The 23,128-nt window shown below is 38.8% G+C and overlaps 1 protein-coding gene across 1 annotated transcript in view; it reads right to left on the bottom strand.

Moving 5' to 3' along the window:
- Positions 1-1,552: 1,552 nt before the first annotated feature.
- Positions 1,553-23,128, bottom strand: part of PRTG (protogenin) — a gene marked incomplete at its 5' end in the record, with an annotated part of 48,431 nt that continues 26,855 nt past the window's right edge. Inside the window, 9 exons of the mRNA XM_010297468.1 lie at positions 1,553-1,942; positions 3,057-3,161; positions 4,169-4,334; positions 5,254-5,374; positions 6,564-6,746; positions 10,356-10,526; positions 11,291-11,418; positions 13,109-13,295; positions 13,808-13,903. Of these exons, the coding sequence (XP_010295770.1) occupies positions 1,553-1,942; positions 3,057-3,161; positions 4,169-4,334; positions 5,254-5,374; positions 6,564-6,746; positions 10,356-10,526; positions 11,291-11,418; positions 13,109-13,295; positions 13,808-13,903 (1,547 nt within the window). The remainder of the gene's footprint in view (positions 1,943-3,056; positions 3,162-4,168; positions 4,335-5,253; positions 5,375-6,563; positions 6,747-10,355; positions 10,527-11,290; positions 11,419-13,108; positions 13,296-13,807; positions 13,904-23,128) is intronic.

Raw genomic sequence — 23,128 nt, 5'->3', positions numbered from 1 at the left:
GGGAAAGAGGAGGAGTAGAGAAGAGGACTGGATATAGATACAGGCAAGTTTATAGCATTGGATGATTCCAAACTCCTCCCTCTCTCTCCCTCTCTCCTATTAAAAAACAAAACACGATACCCTGTCAGTTTGCTCCACGTTTCCGTGAGGCAGCTCAAAAGTAACAAACTGTTCCCTGAGTACAGGAAAAAACAACAAAAAAAACCCCAAAAACACTAGAATAACTTTTAAAGGAGGTAGTATAAAACAGGAATTGCATGGGTTCAAGGCAATAGCAGTACTCACCTCTTTAAACAGACTCTTCAACTAAAGCTCTGGCTTTTTTATTTCTCATGGTAGGCTAATCAGAGTTTTAGATTGATATGAGGGTAAAGTCACTCCCTGAGCTAAAATTCCTGGCTAACAGCACCCTAGGCAAAGGCAAGGAGAAGGGCTGCATCCTAACAACAGCTCTGAGACATACTATGATGCTAGCAGTACTTATCAGCACTCAAAGCTGGGTAAAAATGAACTATAAACTCATGATGTGGTTTACTTAAAACATCTAAGAAGTATTTAAGGCATCTTTCCGTACTCCAGAGCAACTTTATGAATACTAAAAAGGCATAAGGCAAATCAGTAATTTCATAATATATAATTGCAAGGCACCATTGCTAAGAAGTACTGTGATACTGGAGTACTCAGCATTATTACCTATTCCATGACTCCCAGGCAGAGCCAAATTGTTTGGAAATGCTGAATACTTCTTCATTTTGCCATGATTTTTAGGATTAACTGTCAATAAAGGGGCAATGTTTGTCACTGTGGGGAACCCAACATGTCCCAGAGCCCTAAGATTACAGCATACATCCTGTCAGTAGTTGCTGGCACATTTTTCTGGGGGAAAGGCACTGTCCTAGGCTTACTGGGGTTATGAGAAATCAAGAGGAATAAAAGATTTCATTTGGTTGTATATGTGGAAGCACCAACTGCAGTTTTTAACATCCTCTGTGTCAACCACATTAAATCATTACATTTTATACTCTGAGGTTTCCTTCTTTTTAAAGACAGAGCTTCAGCTAAACAATCTTGTTCACCTACCTATACAACTCCCTGATCACTGAGCACATACACATATTCTGCACACAACTGAAAACAAAAAATAAAAGAAATCCAAAATAAAACAACACTACTAGGAAGTATCATCAGTTCCATAGCTGAGACCAACTAGAATACAAATGAGGTAAAGCAGTCGTCATTCAGAGTTCACCGCTTGGCAAACTGAGGTAGATAGTCAGCAAAAGGGCCAACAGCCTTCCCTTTGCTCCAGTGACATATTTTTAACTTTAGTCAGAAATCTTCACTGTCCTTTCACATTTGTTGACCAATGAACATTCAAAATGAGTGAGTTTTAAAAAACAAACAAAAAAAAAAAAAAGAAAAAAACATTCAACAGAAATGTGGGATCACCTGCTAGGTTAATCAGGCTTTCCACAATAAAACTTTGGCTCCCTGTTCATTGTCCTTCGAACAGACATACGCTGCAAGAATGTCTGGCATGGCCCTAAGGATGTCAGTTTTGCACCACAGAATGTATCTGAACTGGTGAGGTAGGAGTCTGGTCAGCATGGAACGGCAGAGGAGACTCTGTGCAGTTACTTATAGCAGGGCTCATCATGTTCATACCCAAGTCACTGCTTACAAAAGGACTGGTAGTGGGAGGGGTGGCACTTGTCACAGAGGAGAGGTGCATCTCATCGTTGGACTCATGAGAAAATCTCCCAGAGTCACCAGTCTCGTGGCTTCCTTCGCTGTTGGCTGAATGCTCCGTATCGGCAACAATATTGAACGGCACCTGGAAATTAGACTGCTGTCCAGGAGAGCTGGGGGAGTCATCCTCACTGATCAGTACAGTGGTGCCTGGCTGATATAGACACACCGCCTGGACAAATCTTCTCTGAGGCTACATAAAAAGCAGAGAGAAAAAGGTTGTTCAGCCTCTGAAAAGCTGAGCCATAATTTGAATTTTTACTGCATTTCCTATCTCGTATTTTGCCAGAGTGCCCTTAACAGCATTGGCTTGGAACAATCTGGGCTTTCCTACTGGAGGTTAAAAAGAGTCAATCTGAAGTCTTGCTCATACTTTCTCTTCCATAATAGATGAAATAATCCCTTCTAGCTAAGCATGGCTAATCAAGAATGATTTCACTGGAGAGACGTGAATGGTATTTTAAAAACATACTTTAGGTAGAGTTCTCTCCCATCCCTTCATGCATATTCTTTAAACATTACTCCTTGGGTGGTAGCAAATATTTTGCTTATAGAGGCATCAGAAATATGTAGGTGCTTCTGGACATATTTTGCAAAACGACTTTACAACATGGATATCGAGACTTCATATTCCTTAAACATAGAAAAGCACAATACAAGTTACAATTCAATAAGCATTAGTTAGATGCCCCATAGGTGTGAATTTGCATGAATTTGCATAAATTTTGGTTTAACGCTTCAGTTTTAAACTGTTATTTTTCTCACCCAAATAGAAAATGTGTCCAGAGCAACAATTTAAGAAGCCAGACTGTTCTACTCAGATTCCCAATTTCTTCACTGCTTTGGGCAAATCATTTAATTTCCCTCTTTCGGTTTCTCTTTAGCAAGCACAGTTTTAGCTGCCAGGGTAGGAGGGGATTATTTATATTTTTATCTTGTTTTTATTTAAACACACATATTTAATTTGTATTTATATTATACAAAGTCTCTGCAGATGTAGTACTGTAGATGCTATGCATAGACCCAGTACACAGAAATCCTTTTGCTCACAGATAAAAGGGCACAGGCGAGAAAGCAATCAGTGAACTGTAGAGTTACAGTATCTGACAACTTGGGACTGAAAATGAAATGTCCGTAAGACTTTACTACAAGGTAGAACACCATCAACCTTAACACAACTGAAACTATCCAATTAAAATTTAGACCACTAATTATGCCTTTCCATACATAGAAAACTGTGTATCTTCCTTTGCAAACACAGAGTATTACAGTAAAGATTGTGCATCTCTGCCCATTAGACCAATTACCTCCTCAGTCTTCACCTTCTTAGTATCTTGGAAAAACAGCCACCTTTTCTTGCAGTTAGCCTTTGTGACAGGCCCATAGCTGTTAATAATCAGATCAGATCCTCCCTACAACAGAGGGAGACACACAGACAATTATTTTAACAAGCTAAATTTCTAAGATATTTGAAAATATTTTTCTATTCCTACCTATTGGCTCCATACTGAAAAGGAAGACAAATGAAGTCTCAATGCTCAGTCACATTTCTGTAGTCTGGTATTCATCTACTGCTCAAGATAAGCCAAGCTCAGATCCACTAAACCTGGGAAGCCCACAGGCCAAACCCAACAGCTGTAATACTGCAAACACACAGCCAAATATTCCAGCCATTGCTCTTGCTCTACTACTTTGGATGTGATCATTCATAGACATAGCACCTGTGCCTTTACTGGGGTCCATTTCCATTTCCCAGCTCTTGCACATATCCTCAAGGGAGCAGCTCCATTCGAGTTTCTAGTGTGTACAGAACAAGACTTAAAGCAGTATGTCTGCTTGTGAAAGTAAGGCCAACGTGGTTTTATCACACTGGACTCCAGGACTGTAAGACTCTACACATCCACTGATGCATCCTGCCATCTAGATTAGTTTATAATTTGACCAAATATAAGTTTATAAAACATAACATTGTCTTACCAGTAAGTATACAGAAAAATACTATTTTCTTTAATACCTGCTTAGCGTCATACTTGACTAGATCATGCACAGGCACTTACTGAACTAGGTGCTGACAAGGACTCTCACCTATCTCCTTGGACTAGCAGAGGCCACTTAATAGCCCTAAGTCTATAGAGCTTTTATCTTTCGATGCTGTGCCAGAGCCAAACTCTGCCAGAGTTTGGTTCCAGCCAATCTGCAGAGTACAATGTAAGAAAGAGTATTAAATCATCTCAGGCTGAACTTTAAAGTGAGTCTTGAAAATCTGACCCTAGATTGCCAAACTTGTGCTTGTCCCATTAAAAAAACCTGCTGTGGATTTGTAGTGTACGTATTTTACTTTTGATAAGGACCTCAGATATTATAGCAATGAATTCTAAAGAATGATTTCTGGTTTGGGAGTGAGTAAAGATCACAGTACCTTAGCATCGATGAAGCTGTTTCCCCCTATCATTGGCAATAAGGTTTCTTCATTCTCTGCAATTCCTTCAATACTCTTCTCCACTTCATTAGCACTGGCTAGTGAGATGCTGGTATGTGACAGCTGGTCAGTGCTTTGCTGCACAGGTTTAGGAGCAGATGTTTTCCTACACAATGTTAAACAGGAATAAAATTGACCCACATGAAGACAATACAAAAATCAAGGATAAACTTTAAAGCTATTATTAATCAAGTAATATTGGTATATTCTTGGCATTTACATTTTGTTATATGATACTCCTAACTTTCATGGAATTTAAATGTTATTGCTTGTGATAAAAATAACATCTGCTTCCAGGTAATCATATGCAATAGGTTAAGACCTTATGTGCAGACAGGAATTGTCATGGTTAGTAATATTACTCGGAGGAAGTAACCACTAATGATGTTAAGACCTTTCTACCATGCTACACAGAGACTGTCTCACAATCCATATTTTTTCCTGCATGTGTGCTAAAACACCCCTGTTACCAAGGCATACTTTCAGGCAGATTTTTAAATTATTATTTCAAGTACTTATATTTGTTCTGATCCCAAAGTTATGGGCAGAGTCACTGGGCCAGTTTATGCCCCATAGCAGCTAATGACAACATAGACAGATGGTAGCTTGCACCACTGCAAAGAAAGTCCATCACGGAACTGCTTTATGTCACAGTTCCTCTTGTCCAGCAACACCAGAGGGTTAAAGTCTTGCAAACCAGGTCTGGACAGGCTGGAGGGTTAAGCAGGAGGAGCAGATGATGTAAAGCAGCATGCTTATCTGGCTCAGAAGGGTTTTTTTTATTTGGAAACATGCCTCATACTTAGTTGTCAAAGCATCACTGACTCTGTGGGTTCTTCCTTCTTTTCACTGGAGGAGGGACTTGGGTAGAGTAGGAAGAGCCAACAAAGTGCTTTGTTTCCACTGCTGGTAGGAATAGGTGAAGAGACAGAGTACTTCAGAGAACTTAGCACTCTTGGGAAGAAGGCATGTCCCAAGAATCAGTGCATTGAGATAGAGCTCAGCCTTCAAGAACAAAAACATACCTGGCTTTACTGCGGTAAATTAAGATCAGGATGCAGATAAGGATGCAGGTCAAGGCTATGCAAACCCCAACAACAATGCCAGTCATTGATTTCTGGTCCAGATGGTAATAGTCAGAATAAGCTATAGCAAAAAAGAAAATAGAAAGGCTCACTAAATAAGAAGAGTTACCCCTGCTCCATGTCAGGAAATTAATAGGGCTACAGTCACAACCACAGAGACAAATGCTTCCTTTTAATGAGATTTCTGGATGTTCTCTGTCATACATTTTGACGCTTTTGAAAATAAAGCTTGAAGACCAAACAGAGGAGTGTATGCAGCCCTGGTTTGGGAGGGGAAGAAGGGACTTCCCCACGCTACAGCCTCTTTGGTGACCTACAACATGGAGCAGAGGAGCTCTCTCCAACCTCTTCCTTACAGGGCACTACTAGACAATATAGGGAAAAAGCTTGGACAATTCTAGCCACTGTCACCTAGGAGGGTTCACTTTGACATCTTATGTCTATTAACCTAATCCTGAGATCATGGCTCTATTTGCTTCTTCAGGCCTAAAATCTAACTGAATTCCAGGAAGGAAGAAAACCAGAGCAAGAAAAATCCCTGTGTTTTAATCACAATTCAATGTGTAGCAACAAGGAAAGGTTAAAAGGTTCATGTACCTGAATAATTACTAGCTCTTGTCTCCCCAAACAGCTTTAAAATCTGCAACAGGTCACCAAGATAAATCCCCCTCTGTCAGACAAAGACAATGTGTTCTTCCATTATTATATGGAGAAACTACTGATGTTACCTTAATTTATGCAAGGTAACACATAGTTTTCCCCAAAGAGCTGCAGGTGGGGCTCACTTCTTTGGTGAAAATTTATGCTGGTATATCACTGGCTGACAGGTTGATTTGGGTTGCTGGAATACCAGGAACCAGCAAATTTCAACAGATTTATTTGAGATACCATCTCATCTCTGCTGGTTCTAACCAACCCAGTGCTACTGGTACCTCAAGCCACATAAAGGACTTAAATAAAGTGCCTTAGAAGAGTGGCTGCAAAGTTGATATTGGTATAAAAATCAAAATAGTTATGTATTCTCATTTGAAAGGCAAACTTCCAACTTCTGAGCAAAATAATTAACCCTGTTCTGAGTTAGACTGAGATAAAAATTCCAAAATGGTTTAATTTAGAAGAAAACGCTGCACTGTTAGGACTGCCTCACATAAAACAGAATGGTTTACCCAGAAAGCAGTTACAAGCTAAAACAAACAGGGACCTTTTTTCCTGGTACTTGTGACAGCAGTAATCAAAACATTGCTACTGACTTGTGGAATCTCCCGAATCCAAGCGTTTGGGTCTCTGATTATACTCTGGTGTCTCCTTTGGCAGGACAGCAAGTTCTACTGCATTTGAGAAGGGTCCTTCTCCCACTTCATTGGAGGCTGCTATTTTGACCAAGTAAACATTTCCTGCTACGAGGTTTTCCAGCAAAGCCATGGTCATTGCTCCTATGAAAAGATGGGATAAACAGTTCCAGTTAAACAAAATCTGTGGGAACAGGCTGAGATTTAGACATTGGGACCTACACTTTCTTTCCAATACCACCTCCAAATCTTGTTTGAGGACTGTGATCACTTTCATAGGTTCTAACCTGCATATACCGGGTACAGAACAAACACTGGGGTTGCCTGCTTGTCCCTTCTGTCCTTTCTCTCCACGCTGCTTGAACATAGCACACTGAAGTGCCAGTATAGCTCAAAGCCAAAAGTCAAGTACTGGCTACAATACACAGTATACTAATCCTAAATCTAGTGCTAGCTGCATTTCAGTGTGATAGCGTTTATGTTGTGATCTTATCTGTGAGGAGATGCTCCAAGCATTAACAAGACTTTCAGGCAGAATGTTAGACCTCTCTCATATACTAATCTATGTGCCTCTCCTAGATCCACTGTACCATGAATGCGAATGAAAATTGTCATAACAAAATAATTCAGGTTCAGTTTATCAAATTTCAAGTCTAGTTGGTAAAATGAACAGAACTGATTTGGGAAAGTACATTATACCATGCTTTTAAAATAAAATTAAACCCTATTTAGACCTGCATAGGCTTCCTTGATTACTGTGCATCTAAGCTGTGCTACTAAAAATATTACAGAAAACATCTTTCTCACATGCTATGGATTCATTTCCTAAAGTCCCTAAAGGCAGGAAAAACAGATTAAGAACATAAATAGGATTTACTTGCATCATCCTTAGACAGGCAAAACTCCTGTCAAAGTCAATGAGAGCTTTGCCTGTCCAGGGACTGCAGACTGCTGCTTAAAATTCAGTTCCTTTCTAAAATGCCCTTGTTTCTTCCTACCATAGAAATATTTATATAGTGGCAGTTACAGGACCAAATCTATGCCTTGTTCTCTTTCACAGATTCCATTCACTTTTTCAGCCTCAGGTCTAAATTTCAACCTTTCAAACCAGTTTCAGAAGTCAGAATTTATGGTATCATGGGAGCATATAAAATATCAGGTTGTTGTGTTGACAGAAAAGATTATACATTTGGCAAAAGGGAAGCTACTTCAAAAGCTATTTCAGCTCTTCCATAAAAAACACCCATTAGCTGAAAGCATTTGAAGTAAAATGTGAGCTATCTGTAACCAAAGTAGCTGTAATATATAGCACCAGCAAGGGCGAAAGGTCACATTTCAATATGTGTAGGCTCTCTCCCACCAGCTCCTTCCAAATCTCCTGCATTGCTAAAGCAAGTAAGCACTTTGTACTGATCTACTGCACACCAAGTGGGTAAACGCTGTAACTTCTGATCCACTTGAAGAGACCTAGGGAAAAGGCAGGAGGTGGCTGGAAGATAACTCACATCATGAATCAGCAACAAATTTCAGTTATATTTTCTAATTCTGCCACAGCTAACACAAGCTCAGTCAAATTACAGGGTTTTGTTTAAGTTGGTGGATTGGTAGAAATTTTCATGCATAAAGCAAAGCCCATAGTTAGGACTTCTATAGGTGGTAGGGTTGTTTTGTGCTTACTTTGTTTTGGTTTGGTGTTTTTTTTATTTTTTATTTTATTTTGGGGCGGTGCCTTTGGAGGTATAGGAAAGGCATGGGGTTAAGATTTCACAAATCTACAGAAAAGATTAGTGTTAAGACAAAACAATGCCATTATTGCATAGGGTTAGCAGATCTTATCAGAATAAATGCACTAAAAAAACCCAAACCCTGCTTCTACCTCAGATTACCTATGAAAGGACTTTCATGGGATTATCACAGTATTTGCCCCATTTTACCTCTACATACTCATTTTCTTTCACAGGCCTTTTCACCTGTACTTTATCTAAGAGCATTATGGATTGTCCTAACATGTCAAGGTGACCAAATTCCATGCGATGCCTCAAACCCTAATTTATCTGTCAAAACACAGCATCAGCAACTCTAACATTGATGGACATCGTAATACACTGAGATTTATAGCTCTCCGTTTGCTCATTCCCTCCAACACTTTCAGTATAGGAACACATAAAAACGTTTACTGTTATTGCCATCACCTCACTCAAAGTATCTACGGTAAAATACTATTTGAGATGCTGTTCAGTTTCACAGTCATGGCTGAGCTGAAGTATATACCTGAAAGCAATCCAGCCACTTTGCTGCATACAACAAACATAGCATATCATCACCAGAATGTCAAGATTTATTCTTCAAATATAAGCTCTCTGTGGATTTAAATCTGGTGAGTAAAAATTAATGATAATTGGTCCTTTAATAATACAACTTTACACCACTGTTTCTTTCAACAATTTAATGGGACAACTTTAATATCACTATTTCTTTGAAGAATTTTAGTAGTGAAAAACCATGGGCACAATCTTCCCCCTATAGTTAGACCTCACTGATATTTCAGAAACTAGTTATTTTCACAATTTTTGCTTAAGATTAATAGTCATTTCACTGTTATTCTTCACAGATGACCATTCTATTTGAGACCAGCCTGACAAATACCGTTCTGCTCCAGCAAAGACAAAGCGGCACTGCCACCTTTCAAAACGGCTGTTGGTCCTTCATCCTCTCCTCAGGGGCAGTACGAAGGACAACCACCGTGTTTGAACTAAAACAGTTCACCCTCGCTGATGGCAAAACGAATTGTCCTCTGTGAATGCACTCGTTAAGTTTTATGAATTTTCTCCACAGAAAATTTAAAGCCTCACTGTCTGCTGACAACTAAGCTTTCAGCCATGAAACAACACAGAACAACAAAACAGTGACTCTTTCCTGGGCAATCCTCTTAAATAGACTACCCAAGCACACGACTTCACTCTAACACTAAGCTTCACTCTCTGGTTTAATGCATTATTAGCGTGTTATCTGTTCTGAACTGCCTTTGTCTATTTTGAATACCAACTGAATACAAACAGAAAATGCCTTTTTTGGTTTTTTTGGCTATAGTAGAAATCTGTTCCTGATGCAGCTCTTCAAATTATAGTATCATTCTGGAAAGTGCCCATAAAAATTTAGACTATATTTACACCTAATTACAAAGATGTGACTGCGTTTCATATCACCATACCTGAGTTACTGTTAGATTAGCTAGCTGGGGCTCAGCAGTAGAATAGAGCCAGAGAGTTGAAATTGCAGAGCAATTTACTGGGAGAAGGGAAAGATCATTAAGCAGACTGAGCTAACTGGATTGGCAGTGTTCGAAAGAAATATATGAATTTATAAATGTGGCTGTGTGGGTTTATTTCTGGACAGTGAGGCATCTCAGAGACTTCGGATTTGAAAGAGTGCATTTACAAAATTAAACCGTCACAATCATGGTTACAACAGAACTAAAATTGATGTAATGGGAATTATGAGACATTTTGGTTCACATGCACACACTGAGCTCCAAGGCAACACAGACAGCCTCTCCCCCCTCACCTTTTGAGTATCAACTAGTTTTTAATACATTTTTGTCACAACCATGGGAGTAATTCTAAACTAATTATAACTTTTACGTGAACATTTGTATGAATTTCTTTCTCATTGTAGTCCAAGCTAGCTGAAGGTAACAAACCATCTTGTAAGTGGCATCACTGTCCAGTTCATAGGGTTATGATTTTACTTTACCTTCTCTGTGCAACACTTGCCATTCCCCAGCAATCCAAGACTTCCTGGATGCATAGAGGATAGTGTATCGTGTAACAACTGTTTCAGGACCATCAGGTGGCTTCCAGGAAACCAAAGCAGTATCATCCTCTATCAAAGTCACCTTCACTCCTACTGGAGGGCCAGATGGTGCTGTGAGAACAGTAACACAATGCTATTAGGCTAACCTAATTTACACGCAGTTAAATTGCTCAGAAAGAAACTGATGTGCAGACCTAATGGCTACTGCTACATCCCAGATAAAAACATATAAACAACCACATACCCACTGCTCTCAAGAGAAACTCTCCTGTTAACTCTGATCTGGTCAACAGCTTAGATATTGTAAAAGCAAATTTCATATTTTTCCTTCAACTCCAGAAGGAAACATTACTGACAAAACCTCACATCATTATCCTGTGAACAGGTACATCCCAAACACTGCAATGCTGAGAACACAAAACTGAAGTTTTTGATTTTCACTGACAAGCTGACAGAAAAGCAAACTAGCAGCTAGGGCAGTAAATGTGTAATATTCTTACAGGTTCTAAAACTTCTGGGTTTTAAAATATGTTTTCATAATGCCTATGAATCAGCCATGCCTCTTCAATACATATTTTAAATTTTTTATTCAAGTTATTTCCATACAATGGTCACTAATGGTGTAAGTATATCACATTTTATATAAAAATTGTTGCCGACTTTAGGCAGATTTTGAAAAAGAATTTCACAGTTCCAAAACATGGATTTTCCTGATGGCATTTTTCTACCTCTCACCGAGAAGAGCAATAACTGTATCTCAGAGGAAGGTATTTCTATCTCCTACAGAGAGCTTAAAATTAATACGCAATTTTTCAGGCCATTTGGTTTACAGAGCTTTCTTTTTAGAACCACGTGGTCCTCTCCTAGTGCCTTACCTTCTGGAAGGGTAGTATGGTACACTACCGGACTCCAGGGACTGGAGCGCTGGTCCACATGCAGCCGAACTGCAAATTCATACATGGTTTTTGGCTCAAGACCTTGAACTAACATGTGAGTCTCCGACCTGTACAGATGAAGAAACAAAGTAAATTTAACAGCAGCAGTTGACTTGAAGATCCCAAACTCAAATCATATCTCTTAGTCACTGTGAGTAGATGCTCACTGTCAGTTCAACAGAAGACAAACCAGTTCAAGTCTTGACATATGGTCCATCTGCACTGTCTATCTGAAAATGTAATTTTACTAACCCTGGAGCTCTCTGAAGGATATTATGTCTCCTGTGAGTTGACTTGAGCTCAAGTTTTCATACAGGCTGTTTGGACAGCTAATGCACAAGCAAGTCTAAGAATATTACTGCCCAGATTACCAGTCGGTATCCCAAACTCAGCTCTTTCCACATTGATCCATAGGACACTATGCTTCAAGCTGGAGTAACACTTGAACTACAACAGCACCACAGCTGAAAAGGCACATGCTGTTGGCTCCATTAGCTTTTCCTGGGTCTGCTTCTCAGTTCACGGAACAGACACAGGCTATGCGTACAACTTCCTCATCGACTTATAGCCTTTATCATCTCATGTTTAGAGGATCTCCATAGAATATGAATGTACCCTACTCATCTTGTAGTCATATTTGGTAATTTATTAATTGTAAAATTGATTGTATTAATTGTAATATTGCAATTTACCATTTGATCACAAAGTCAATTGTAGACATTCTGCTTTATTTTGTTTCTGGGGCCAGGAGGAAATCTTTCATATACACCAGAGTTAATTCTGGGTGATAATACCCAAGTCGAGATTAAAACTCAATTTAAAATGGTGTTACTCTACAAATATTGCTTTATTAGATCTCATTTAGTATTTTCATCTTCCATACTGCAAAGGCAGCATGTAATATTTGCAATAGTTTCATCCTACCACAAAAAGCAGTATTTGTTGCTTATGCTCCATATTGCACACTGAGAATTTTACATAGTGATTATACTGTGTCTAATTGTTAAATCAGGAGTTATACAGCAGGGGATATGTTCTTTGAAGAGAAAACCATCAATATTAGGATGGAAACTATCTTTTAAGACAACATTTTTCTTATTCAGAAGGCCTGAGTAAACACAAATATGGAGGGAGCTACTCACACATGGACTCCCTCAACAGCACCAGCATCCACAGCACAGGCAGTCACAATGGAGCAAAGTCTTCTGCTCCCATAGGCGCTGGGCAGAGTTGAACATCAAGCCTAGGCAGAATTTCTTCCCTGTTTTGCCATTCTGTGGCTCATGGATTGCTCCTCTGAAAACCAAGCTTTAGTTCCTACTCAGCTTTCTCCTCGCAGGGTGCCACACACTCAGGAATGTGGCATTCCCGCAATAACACGTTCAACCCCTTAAAACTCAAAAATTCTTGTTTCCAGTCTTAAAATCAGACACTGGGCTAAGTCCCATCTTTGCCCAGAGATGCTACCTACAAAATAGGTAATCTCTTTTGTTTTGTTGAAGAAGAGCTTAAAATTAAATTCAACTTAGCTAAAGAAAAATGTTAAAAATTCAGGATCTTAGGTTGAGAATTAAGCTGTTCTATGAACACACCTGAAACAACCCAAGAAACAGCAGCCAGTGGGCAAAACACACAGTCCTCTAAGGGAGATAAAAGTTGTTACAGTAAAAGCAATTAAAGAGAGGGCAGGGAGTGTAGAAATGGAGTGGGAAGGTTCTGTAAAGGGGAAACAAGACTCATTAATAGTGCTGCACTTACGTTTGAAGGTAGAGAACGAGGGAAGCATTCTGCAGCCCCACTGGGTTGCAGCGGATTGTGTAATTAATGACTTGTGCAGATGTAAAGGCAGGCTTTCCCCAGTGAAGGTAGATAGAAGATGAAGTATTTGCTTTGGCGTAGAGGTGGTGAGGGGGTGGTGGCGGTGGCACCATGCGATCACGGACAGCTGTTTAAAACAAAAAAGGAGCATGAATTATTTAATGAACTGTGTAAAGACACCAGTAAGATTAAGAGGAAGGTCTGAACCCACAGGTTTAGATTCAAATTCAGACCCAGGAATCTGGTTCAAGCTATTAAAGATCCCTCCTAACCCAATATATGTCACATATTACTTCTGTAGTCCCACTTGTTTAGTCAAAAACAAAATCAAAACTATGAACAGGGACAAGGGAAAGAGACAACTCTCTCATAAGCTACATGATGCATCACTGGTTAGATGATGCAGACAATCCAACAGGGGATGAAAATGTGCTTGGTGGCTATCTTGTTTCCTCAGATGCAATTCATGAACCCAGGAGACTGTCTCAGTTGCAGGATGGCTAGCATAGTATTTGTCACAGATATGATCTTTCTGGTTCTCTGTTTTTCACTGAATTAATTGTTCATTTATAGGCAAAAAACACAGGACCTTGAAAAGCTCAGCTCTTAATAAATTCTTCATGTACCTACAACACTTACAGACACATCCTGGAGTGCTGACAGTTTGGTCTGCCTGATAACCTTCTTCCATATTGTTATATGCCAGTAGCCTTACATGATATTTTCTTCTAGGATCTGCACAACGAGAAAAGGAATAATTAGAGTCAAGAAAAAAAATAAGGACTTTCAGACTTCTACAGACAGTGAGATAAATTGATTCTCCTGCAAGTTTGGTTCAAAACTTGTCTGCTACAATCAGCAGACTGATGAACAGTCTGCATGCCTGGAAGCCTGTCTTTTCTCCAGCTTTGCGAATTTCCCTCAATCTTTGTCCAGACTGCACTAGAATCAGCGACATATCTCCCAGTCTTGCTTCCCATAGCCTGAAACCAAAGTTTGCAACAGAAATCAGTGAGAGTAGGATAAATACCACATTTCTATCTAACAAAATCACACCTCCACAGCTACAGAGCTAGGTTTAATAGCATCATTCAGCATAACTACTGCGCTTTCAGTCTATAATAAAGATTTTTTAAAACAAACAGCATGCGGTCCACGGAAACCAACATTTATTTCTGGATAAGCAGGCTGTAATGAAGCAGGGCAATCAAAGCAAAGGTGGGAAGACAGGACCCAGCAAAGAAATGGGAAGTGTTTTGCTTACAGGTTCCAAGAGGAGATAATACTGTGAAACAACAGCAATTGTTAATAATGCCTTTGACTCACAAAGCTTCCATGTGTTTTCTTGACAGCTGGTTCTGGCATTCTTAGAGGGTCACTGTTCCTAGCTTGAAGGGTCTCCCTATTTCCCTTTCTCTGGCCATGCCTTCGGGTACCCATATTGCAGTTTGCTGCTTCTCTCAGTTCTGTGATACACTGGCCTTGATCCAAGTGAAAAATTACTACAGAGAAATGAGTTAGAAAGGGGCCTTGTGCTTTCTGTAAGAGGAGATGGCATGGGGTACCCACAGGTGCTTAGGAATGCAAACCACCAGGACGGCTGCATTGCTTCTCTGCAGCGTACTCCCTTGCACTGGTATTCGCAACAAATCCCTTCCATACAATGATGATTTGCAAGGTGGTAGCGCCTGCCACTAGAACATACCAGCCCCTCTGCGTTCAGCTAAACTTTAGTCAGTACTGATGTAGATATTAGGACATTTTTCTCCTCTATTATCATGCACCTATTTCTCTCTATTAAGATTTTCAAAAGGTCTAGACAGATGTTATACAGCTGTGCTGATCTTGTGTATTTCTTTTTTTCTTGCCCTACAATACCAGAATATTATGCCTTTTCAAAAGAAGCCCTCCTCTTTCTCATTTTAGCTGAGATTTGACATGGCCTTTCTAATGAAATAAACAGAAACACAAATCCCTGACATTTCTGCACCACAAACAGGCCTTTTAGTTTACATCAGATCGTTAGCTCCCTCTGCAGTCTCTGCATCAGCAATACAAGCTCAACAACTCCATCTGATGTTTCCGTAAAGATGGCATAGTAATTTCACAATAATGCATTTTGTAAAATCTTTTCATATTTATTTTGAAATAGACAATCTTTTTGTGCTGTAGTTACCAGCTTTAAATGAGATACCACTAGGTAGAGTTTACATCTCTATGTATGTTTATTTTTAAAATACTATTTTACCAAAATCTAAATATAGATGTAGAGGAAAAGGGCTTTTAAATTTGGATTAAAGTATTTCTTTATAGTGTTTAACACTAATGGTAAAACAGGCAAGAGGAGCACATTCTCATTTTTAAAATAGACTTTCACATCACAAGTAGACAATATAAATAACAACGTCAAAAAAATCTAGAGTAAAATTCTCATTTGCTTTGAAGGGTTTTTTTTTCCTCCAGTTTACAATATCACTTTAACAACAGATGACGTCAGTTTTTCCTAGCCAACAAATTACAATCAGAGAAAAGGAGATGGACACAAACACACAGAATAACCTTAAGCATATGATAAAAGAAAATATGGAATTTTAATATTGAAAATTCAGAAAGGTAGTAAAATATTAGATGTAAACCATTGCAATACCTTAAAAATTTGTAAAACGCAAAAGACATGTGAAGGGAAGGTGCATTTAAAAACAATGACCCCAACCAAAAAGATAACTGCATTTCAAAAGTACCAAGTGATTTGAATACACCAAAATCAAGTAGTGGTGACTTATTGAAGCTAATTACAGCACGCATCTCAGAAAAGCAGAAATATATACCTTCCCAAGCTTCTTAACCTGTGGCAGGAATATATATATTCAGCGCATGACTGAAATATTCAAAAACAAAGACAAAATTTTAAAAAGAGGCCATTGAGACATCTTTAAGATCTCATTAGGATTATGCTTTGGATGTTGTTATAATAATGAATTTTCCCATCCACTCTTAGGAAACACTTGAATTCAGGTACTATTTCACAGACCCTTGAACAGATTCCACATAAACAGGCGGCATCCAACCGGCCAAGTGTCACAGTCTATCTTTTTCTTTACAAGTTCCTGCAGAAGAGACCCCTGCTGCATTTCCGCAAGACACAGGATGACAGACACGACAATTTATCATCCTGCCGAGCACCTTCAAAAACTCTGTGCCCTTTGAAAGTGGTCACCCAGAACTGATCATCTTCACTGTGAAATGAAGAATGGCTAAGGTCTAGTGCCCTGCTGAGCTAAATGAGGAGCCTGTGAGGTCTGTTTATCCTCATTGCTTTTTTTTTTTCTTTCTCTTTTCTTTTTTTTTTTTTTTAAACCAAATTCCTCATTAACACTTGATTGCGGAAGAGAGGAAGAGTAACGGGATGTGGAAGAAAGGCAAAAATATAACTCCCACAAAAAAATTTCAAATCTCTTTTGAGAAAAACACATTTTTTAAATCTCATTTTTAAGTGTCTCTAATGCTTTACATTTAGAAAAAGCACAATGGTGAATATCATTCATCTTACTCTTGTGTAATGCAAGCAGTTTCAAAAAATATTAACTTTATATAGAAGAACCTTTTTAAAAATAAAGTCTCTCAACTAGTCTCTACCATCTAAAAAACAAGGTTATTTCCACTTCAGGCATCATGGTTCAATCGGTAGCAAAACTAGTTCAACCCAAAAGCGATGTCAGAATTTTTCATCTGCTTCTATGGTTGAAAAACCATCTGCTGTAATTGAAACAGCAAATGAGGAGGGACACATTATGTACTGACCTAGAAAAGCCTAAATGTTATAGTAATCTAGAAAGAAGAATATAAAATAATGTGAAAGACAGTGTACTGAGCAGCAAAATAAATTAATGTGAAACTTGCTTCACAGATTACATGTATAACATTAGTGAAGACCAATTCAAAGTACCTGCCGAGATGCTGTTCCACGCTGACCATAGCTTCATCATATGCAAAACAACACAACCAATAGCCAAAGATCTGCCTCATGTTCTAACAGATACTTGCACACTATTTGTTTTACAAAATGGTGGAAAATATTTTTTTGTCTGAAGTAGCCTCTGTTTAGAATATATTTTAACAATTGTTAGTTTTGTTTACAGGCTTATGATATGATTTACTCCCCAATGGCAATTCCCAGTACAAACTTGGCATAAAGATTTTCATCTGTTCATCAGCTGGATCAAACATTCAAAGCCAGACACATCCTTAGAGAGAAAACAAACTTCAGAAGCCTTCTTATCTTTAACCAGCACAGGTATCCTGAATAGTTTACACATAAATCATTGATAAAAGATTGGGGATGGCATGGCCACCTGGGGGACTGACAGTCTCAAATTTAGTGTATGCCATCCATGCACATTATACAGCAACAGGAGGCTTGAGAGGCTCAGAAATCAGGGAAGCAAGTATTGAGGCCATCAGTCATGCTCATAACAGACCCAGGAATAGCACATCTTTCCTCAGAAGATCACTGCTATTCAGAAACAAATTAGGTGTAGTGATTTACTCAACCCATTCAACACATAAATTCAGTTTAAGTAAAAAAGCCTCACATCAAGATTTCACCTCTGCATTTCCCAAATTTGTCTGAGCAGCTGGTAACACGGAGTCATTTCAATTAATTGTCTTGCAATTGCCAGCATTTGTGTAGTGGTTGAAGGCTTGTTCCCAGATGTAAGGTGAGCAGGAGCAATTTTGTAGCCTATTTACCAACTGGCTGAATTTTTTAGTTAAGTTTGTTTCTTTTGAACATGGTTTGGTTTGGTTTTTATGCCAGTGCTGCTGGCATTAGGTTGTTGTAAATATGTACATTATTTAATGTAAAATAAGTGTCACAGCACCTACAGCTTTTTAATAGGCATATTTATTGTTATTACTTAAATCATCTGGTGGAAAGGACTCAAAAATTACACTGTTTGTACAAATCAAGAGGCCAGCACTGATGTTGATATAAACATGCTAGAACTAATTCATAAATTATATTACACAGGTGCATCTGGAGTACACAGAGACTGTCTTAAAAGACATTATAGGCTAGATGTGATAAGCTGGCATAGCTTCACACAGTACAATGGATCTTCCTCACACACCCTTTTCATATAACCAAAACCTGTCAGTATTAAATACACATGAATAATAGTTGAATCAGAGGCACAAATTTCACCTCTAATAATAATACTCTCATAAAACAAGAGTAGCAAAAAGCTAAATATACCTTATATTAATTTCAAGTCACCAAAATACTCTCCCCAAAATCATTGTTTTACAATTTACGTAAGATCAGCCTCATTTTCCTATGGCAGTTTTTGTAGGTAGGTCCCTGCTCCCTGATGATCCCATATCCTGTCATTCACTCTCCCATAAAAATCTGCAGTGAGCCCTGCAGATTCAACCCTGAGAGGTCTTTCATCAGCAAGACACATGGGGGAGCCTTCTCTTTTTTTTGCAAGTGTATGAATAGGTTCTACACCTTATAGTAAAACCATGGCAAAACAAATGCAGCAAGTATGAGCAAAAAAATCAAGTTGAACTGTCATGTAAAACATGTATTGTAACTTGGAAAAAACATTAAACATTACAGTAGCTGAAGCCTAGTAATAAGAGTTCAGATGACAATGATTTACTTGTGTATTTTACAGTCTTACTACATCCCTGAGATATAGAGATTATGTTCAGCTTCTCAGAAAGCAGACAGGAAGCTTATAGCAGTTCCTGGTATTAATGCTGTAAAAACAGATTCTTCAAGAAAAATATTACAGTGCACCCAGATGTTCCAACCCTGGTTTTGTGACAAGTCATTTCATTTCCCACCATGGAGGGAGAACCACAGCTGCTTATCTGTCTGGATGCAAGAAACTGAGAGAAACTCCAAAAATAAAATGAAGAACTGAGACTTGATTTATTATCAGTTCTATTGCTCTACAGTTCATTGGAACATCCACGTTTTACTGCACCAACTCAAAGTTATTCATTACTCTTTACTGCTACCAGCCTTGCTTCTACATAAATCTTCCATTTCTCTTTCAGTAAGAGAAGTTGCTACTACAAAGCAGTTGTCAGTCAGAAATAGTCCTATTCAGATTTTCCCATTTTCTTTTCCAAAACTTAAGATTGTACTATGTTCAAATTACATCTATTTATTAGTCAAACATGGATTAAACGTACAGAGCCCAGTTTTCAAAGCTTAGGAAAATATAAATGGTCTAGTAAATACCTACACAACGGTAGGTAAAAGCAACTACAGAGATAATATCTTCTCATTCCAGAACTAGTTTTAGTGCATGTTGGTGTATTCCATGGAATTCCATTGACTTACTGTCTCAAATTTAGTTCTTCAGTGCTTCTAAAACATTGAGACAAATACACAAAAGCATATAAAACAATCTGGCATTGTTCCACAGTAGAATAAATGGTGCTTCTGTTGACCCTTACTGGCCTCTGAAATATATCCACTGAAAACCAAGAGTTTGCTGGGATGACTGCTGTAGCAGCTACCATTATTCAGGGAAGCAGGGGGAAGAGGTCCTCTGTTTTGAGGACATTTCCCTAGTTATAAAGGTGACGTGGGGAGAGGAAGGAACAGGTCTCCAACCAACATGGGTTAGTTCCATCTGGTAGAGTTATACCTCATTACTGCCAGATGGTGTCCTCATGCACTTCCAACGAACACAGCTGGAAAAACTAGAGGCATCAAAGATTAAATGCCTGTATTAGCAGTTAAACAACTAAAAACAAAAATGTGCTTCTAATCACTTTGCAGCTGGTGAAGCACTTTTTAATGCAACTACCTCATTCTTAAATGGCCAAGATTGCACAGACTGAACTTTTAGGAAAAGTTACTAAGAGCAATAAAGTCACTTCCATATTCACAATGGAACAAAAATTCCACTCTTGATACACTCTATTACATAATTAAAACCCTCTAAGCATAAAGCAGCACAACACTAACACCACAGACAATTAAAATCTTAATCCATATACAATTCCATCCTCCCTTCTCAAAAGAATACTTAGAAATACGTATGTCCTGATTACATTTTAACACTACCTTCAAATCAGTTTTCTGCAAAAGACTGAACTGTGTTTATCCCATTCAGATTTTGATAATTTGTCTTCACATGATTCTCTATTTATAGCATCAAACAGAAATATAAAACCTGTAACAGCAGGTTCCACGACCACATTGTACACACTGGACACACCGGGTAACTGTTCATTCAGCTGAAGCTTATATCGAATACAAAATGAAGAGTCTTTAATCAAGAGTGTTACTGAGCTCTGTTCGCTGATATTGACACAGCCAAAGTTTAGGCTCTCTGGAAAATGTTTGAGAGAAAACATCTGTTTACAGGCTACTTGGCCAAGGTTACAAGACAGTGTAATACTGCAACCCCTAAAAGCCCTGTCATTGTTTCCTTCAGCTGCTGCATGTTTGTGAAGCTCTGAAGGCCTTGAAAGGAGCCAGAGCAGAGCCAACAGGTCAGGGCTAGATAAAATTAAGAAAGAATCCGAGGTCAGACCATGAAAGAACTTTTTTTTTTCCCCCCACCCCTCCAGAACAGTAAGCCCACCTTCAGCAGCCTTTCATTCAGTCCTGATAAGAAGAGACAGCACTCCACAATCTGGATTTCAGACTTTTTAAGCCCTCTTTGGGGAGAGGAAAAGATAAGGAAGCCCAAAGAAAATGGATGTTTTACTATCATTTACTGTTGACTCATTAAGTCTGGATACTGAACATACTTTCATACCCACTTTGAACATCCCCATTCTCAGCACTTTAAAAGGAAAATATTGATAGAAATAAAAGTACTGGGGGGCTTTGTTCTTGTTTCTAAATGAATTAGAATTGCACAGAACTTCTAGAGTAAAAAACCAAAAAAGTTCAGTGGCTTGATGTTCTGAGTCGAGTTCAGCAAGTACAACTCCTTAAGCTAGATCCAATATCATGATTCCAACAGCTGGAGAAGGTGATAAGAAAAATATTTCAGTTTTATTCTAGCTTAGATTCAAAATTTTATATAACACTTTTTCCTTTCAATTAAAGCTATCAAAACCACACTATACTCAGAAGGCTGAAAAAAAATGGTTGTTCAAAGGACAAAACTTCTGTGGCCAAATGTCCATTTTCAATTTAATCTTTTGTGCTGCGGATTTTTTGTGTAACCTACAGGTCCATTGTTGGGTAGTGGTCCGGCTGGATAGCTCATTGGTCTGGTCTGCCATGGTGACTGCGCTGCCCCCAAGCCCATCCCTTCAACACAATAAACTCCAGATAATTATTCAAAGAAGAGGCCAGCAGCATGGGCTGCTCTGACATCGGGTCATGGCCTTTGACATCGAATCTGGGGCTAGCCAAAGTCTGCTCCAAGCAACAGAGGTCCAGGGGAATTATTAAGGGGGAAGGGTGGGAAAGGAAGAGCACTGAGAAATACTATCCTTAAAAATGCACTTTTGAAGGAAAGTAATGTAAATACAGCAGAAACTTATTAGGAAAATAAGCAAATACATTTCAAATATACTACACGAAAGGGACAGAGAGAAGCACATCAAGCCAAACAGTAACATAAAGCCAGGAAGCAGACGGATGATATAGATTCAGGTCTGTTCCTCTCGGAAGCAGGTATTCCCTCTCAGATTTTCAGTACTGGATTTTATTTCTCTTTTCTAAAAAATGCCCTTTTACCTTGCTCAAGTACATATGATTAAGCAAATACACACAGTTTAGGATTCCTGTTCTATTATGGTTTTTAAAATCTTGTTAAGGCTCTGGGTATATAATTTCTAAGCATTATTACTAGCTTCAGATAATAATATTTAATTACTTCTATTCTTAAAAGAGTTGGAATTTCAATTGATCATACATTTTAAGTCACAACTTTTAAATATCAGATTAAAATAGTTTGAGAGATTACAAATGACCAACATTTTACATCTCATGGTTTCTTTTTCAATTTCAAGGTAACTTGAAACAATTAGGTGGAACAGCGACTGTCTGTGATACTCAAGTTTTCCTTTGCAAACCAAGTAACTGAAGTAGCAACTAAGCAATGTGTTCTTTGTGCATTGTAAAAGTTTATTTTGGTAGAAACTAGAACATACGACATATGTGAATTGATCCAGCTAAACGGTCTGGCTTTCCACGGCTTTGGATGGCTCTCGCTTATTTGTCTAAATCTGAAAAGGGTCTGTATCCCTTTTGTAGCTTTGCGCTATCCCCTTAGAGGGCCCCAGGACAAACACCACCTCACACCCCCTTGCAGTAAAAACATCACCTCTCCTACTGCCCGCCATCAGCCATAGCAGCTTCATCCAAAATGCGGGGGGGGGGCGGGGGGGGAAGGCTAGCGGGGCAGGATGAATTCCCAGCGTACAGCATTTTGGCCTTTTGGAGACTATGGGAACAAGTCGACTATCTAAACGCCTCTAGTCTTTTTAGAAGTAGTGATGCAAATCTCAAGGATTTTAAGTTTGCTCGATGTCCTTATAGGCATAGAACATTACCGCTATGCCTGCAATGTTTTCAATCAATCCCCACATTTCTCTTGCGCTTTAGAGAACTGTTAATTGCACAAGCAAAGAGCTCTCTTCCAATATTATTCTAACACCACACTCTAAAACTAGCAGACACCCTTATGTTAACTAGCCTGGCTCACCATTTTCAAAGTGAGCCCTCAAAAGCTAACTTGAAAGCAATACCAGAGGCCTGGACAAACACCTAATTTTGATCTTTTGTGCTTGCCTTTTCTTCTGAGAGACCTTTTCTTTTGTTGCTGCCCAGTGGAAAGCACATAGCTCATTGGTCCTGCTTTGAAAGATGAGAGCACTGCCCCTCAGTCCACCCCTCAGAGCACAATCACTTTAATGGAATTATGTAGAGAGGCCATCTCTGGAAGGAGAAAGGGAGGGGGAGGGGAGAGGGAA

Source organism: Phaethon lepturus, unplaced genomic scaffold, assembly GCF_000687285.1.
Source record: "Phaethon lepturus isolate BGI_N335 unplaced genomic scaffold, ASM68728v1 scaffold39680, whole genome shotgun sequence".
Taxonomy (NCBI): Eukaryota; Metazoa; Chordata; class Aves; order Phaethontiformes; family Phaethontidae; genus Phaethon; species Phaethon lepturus.
This window is presented reverse-complemented; position numbering and strand designations above follow the sequence as displayed.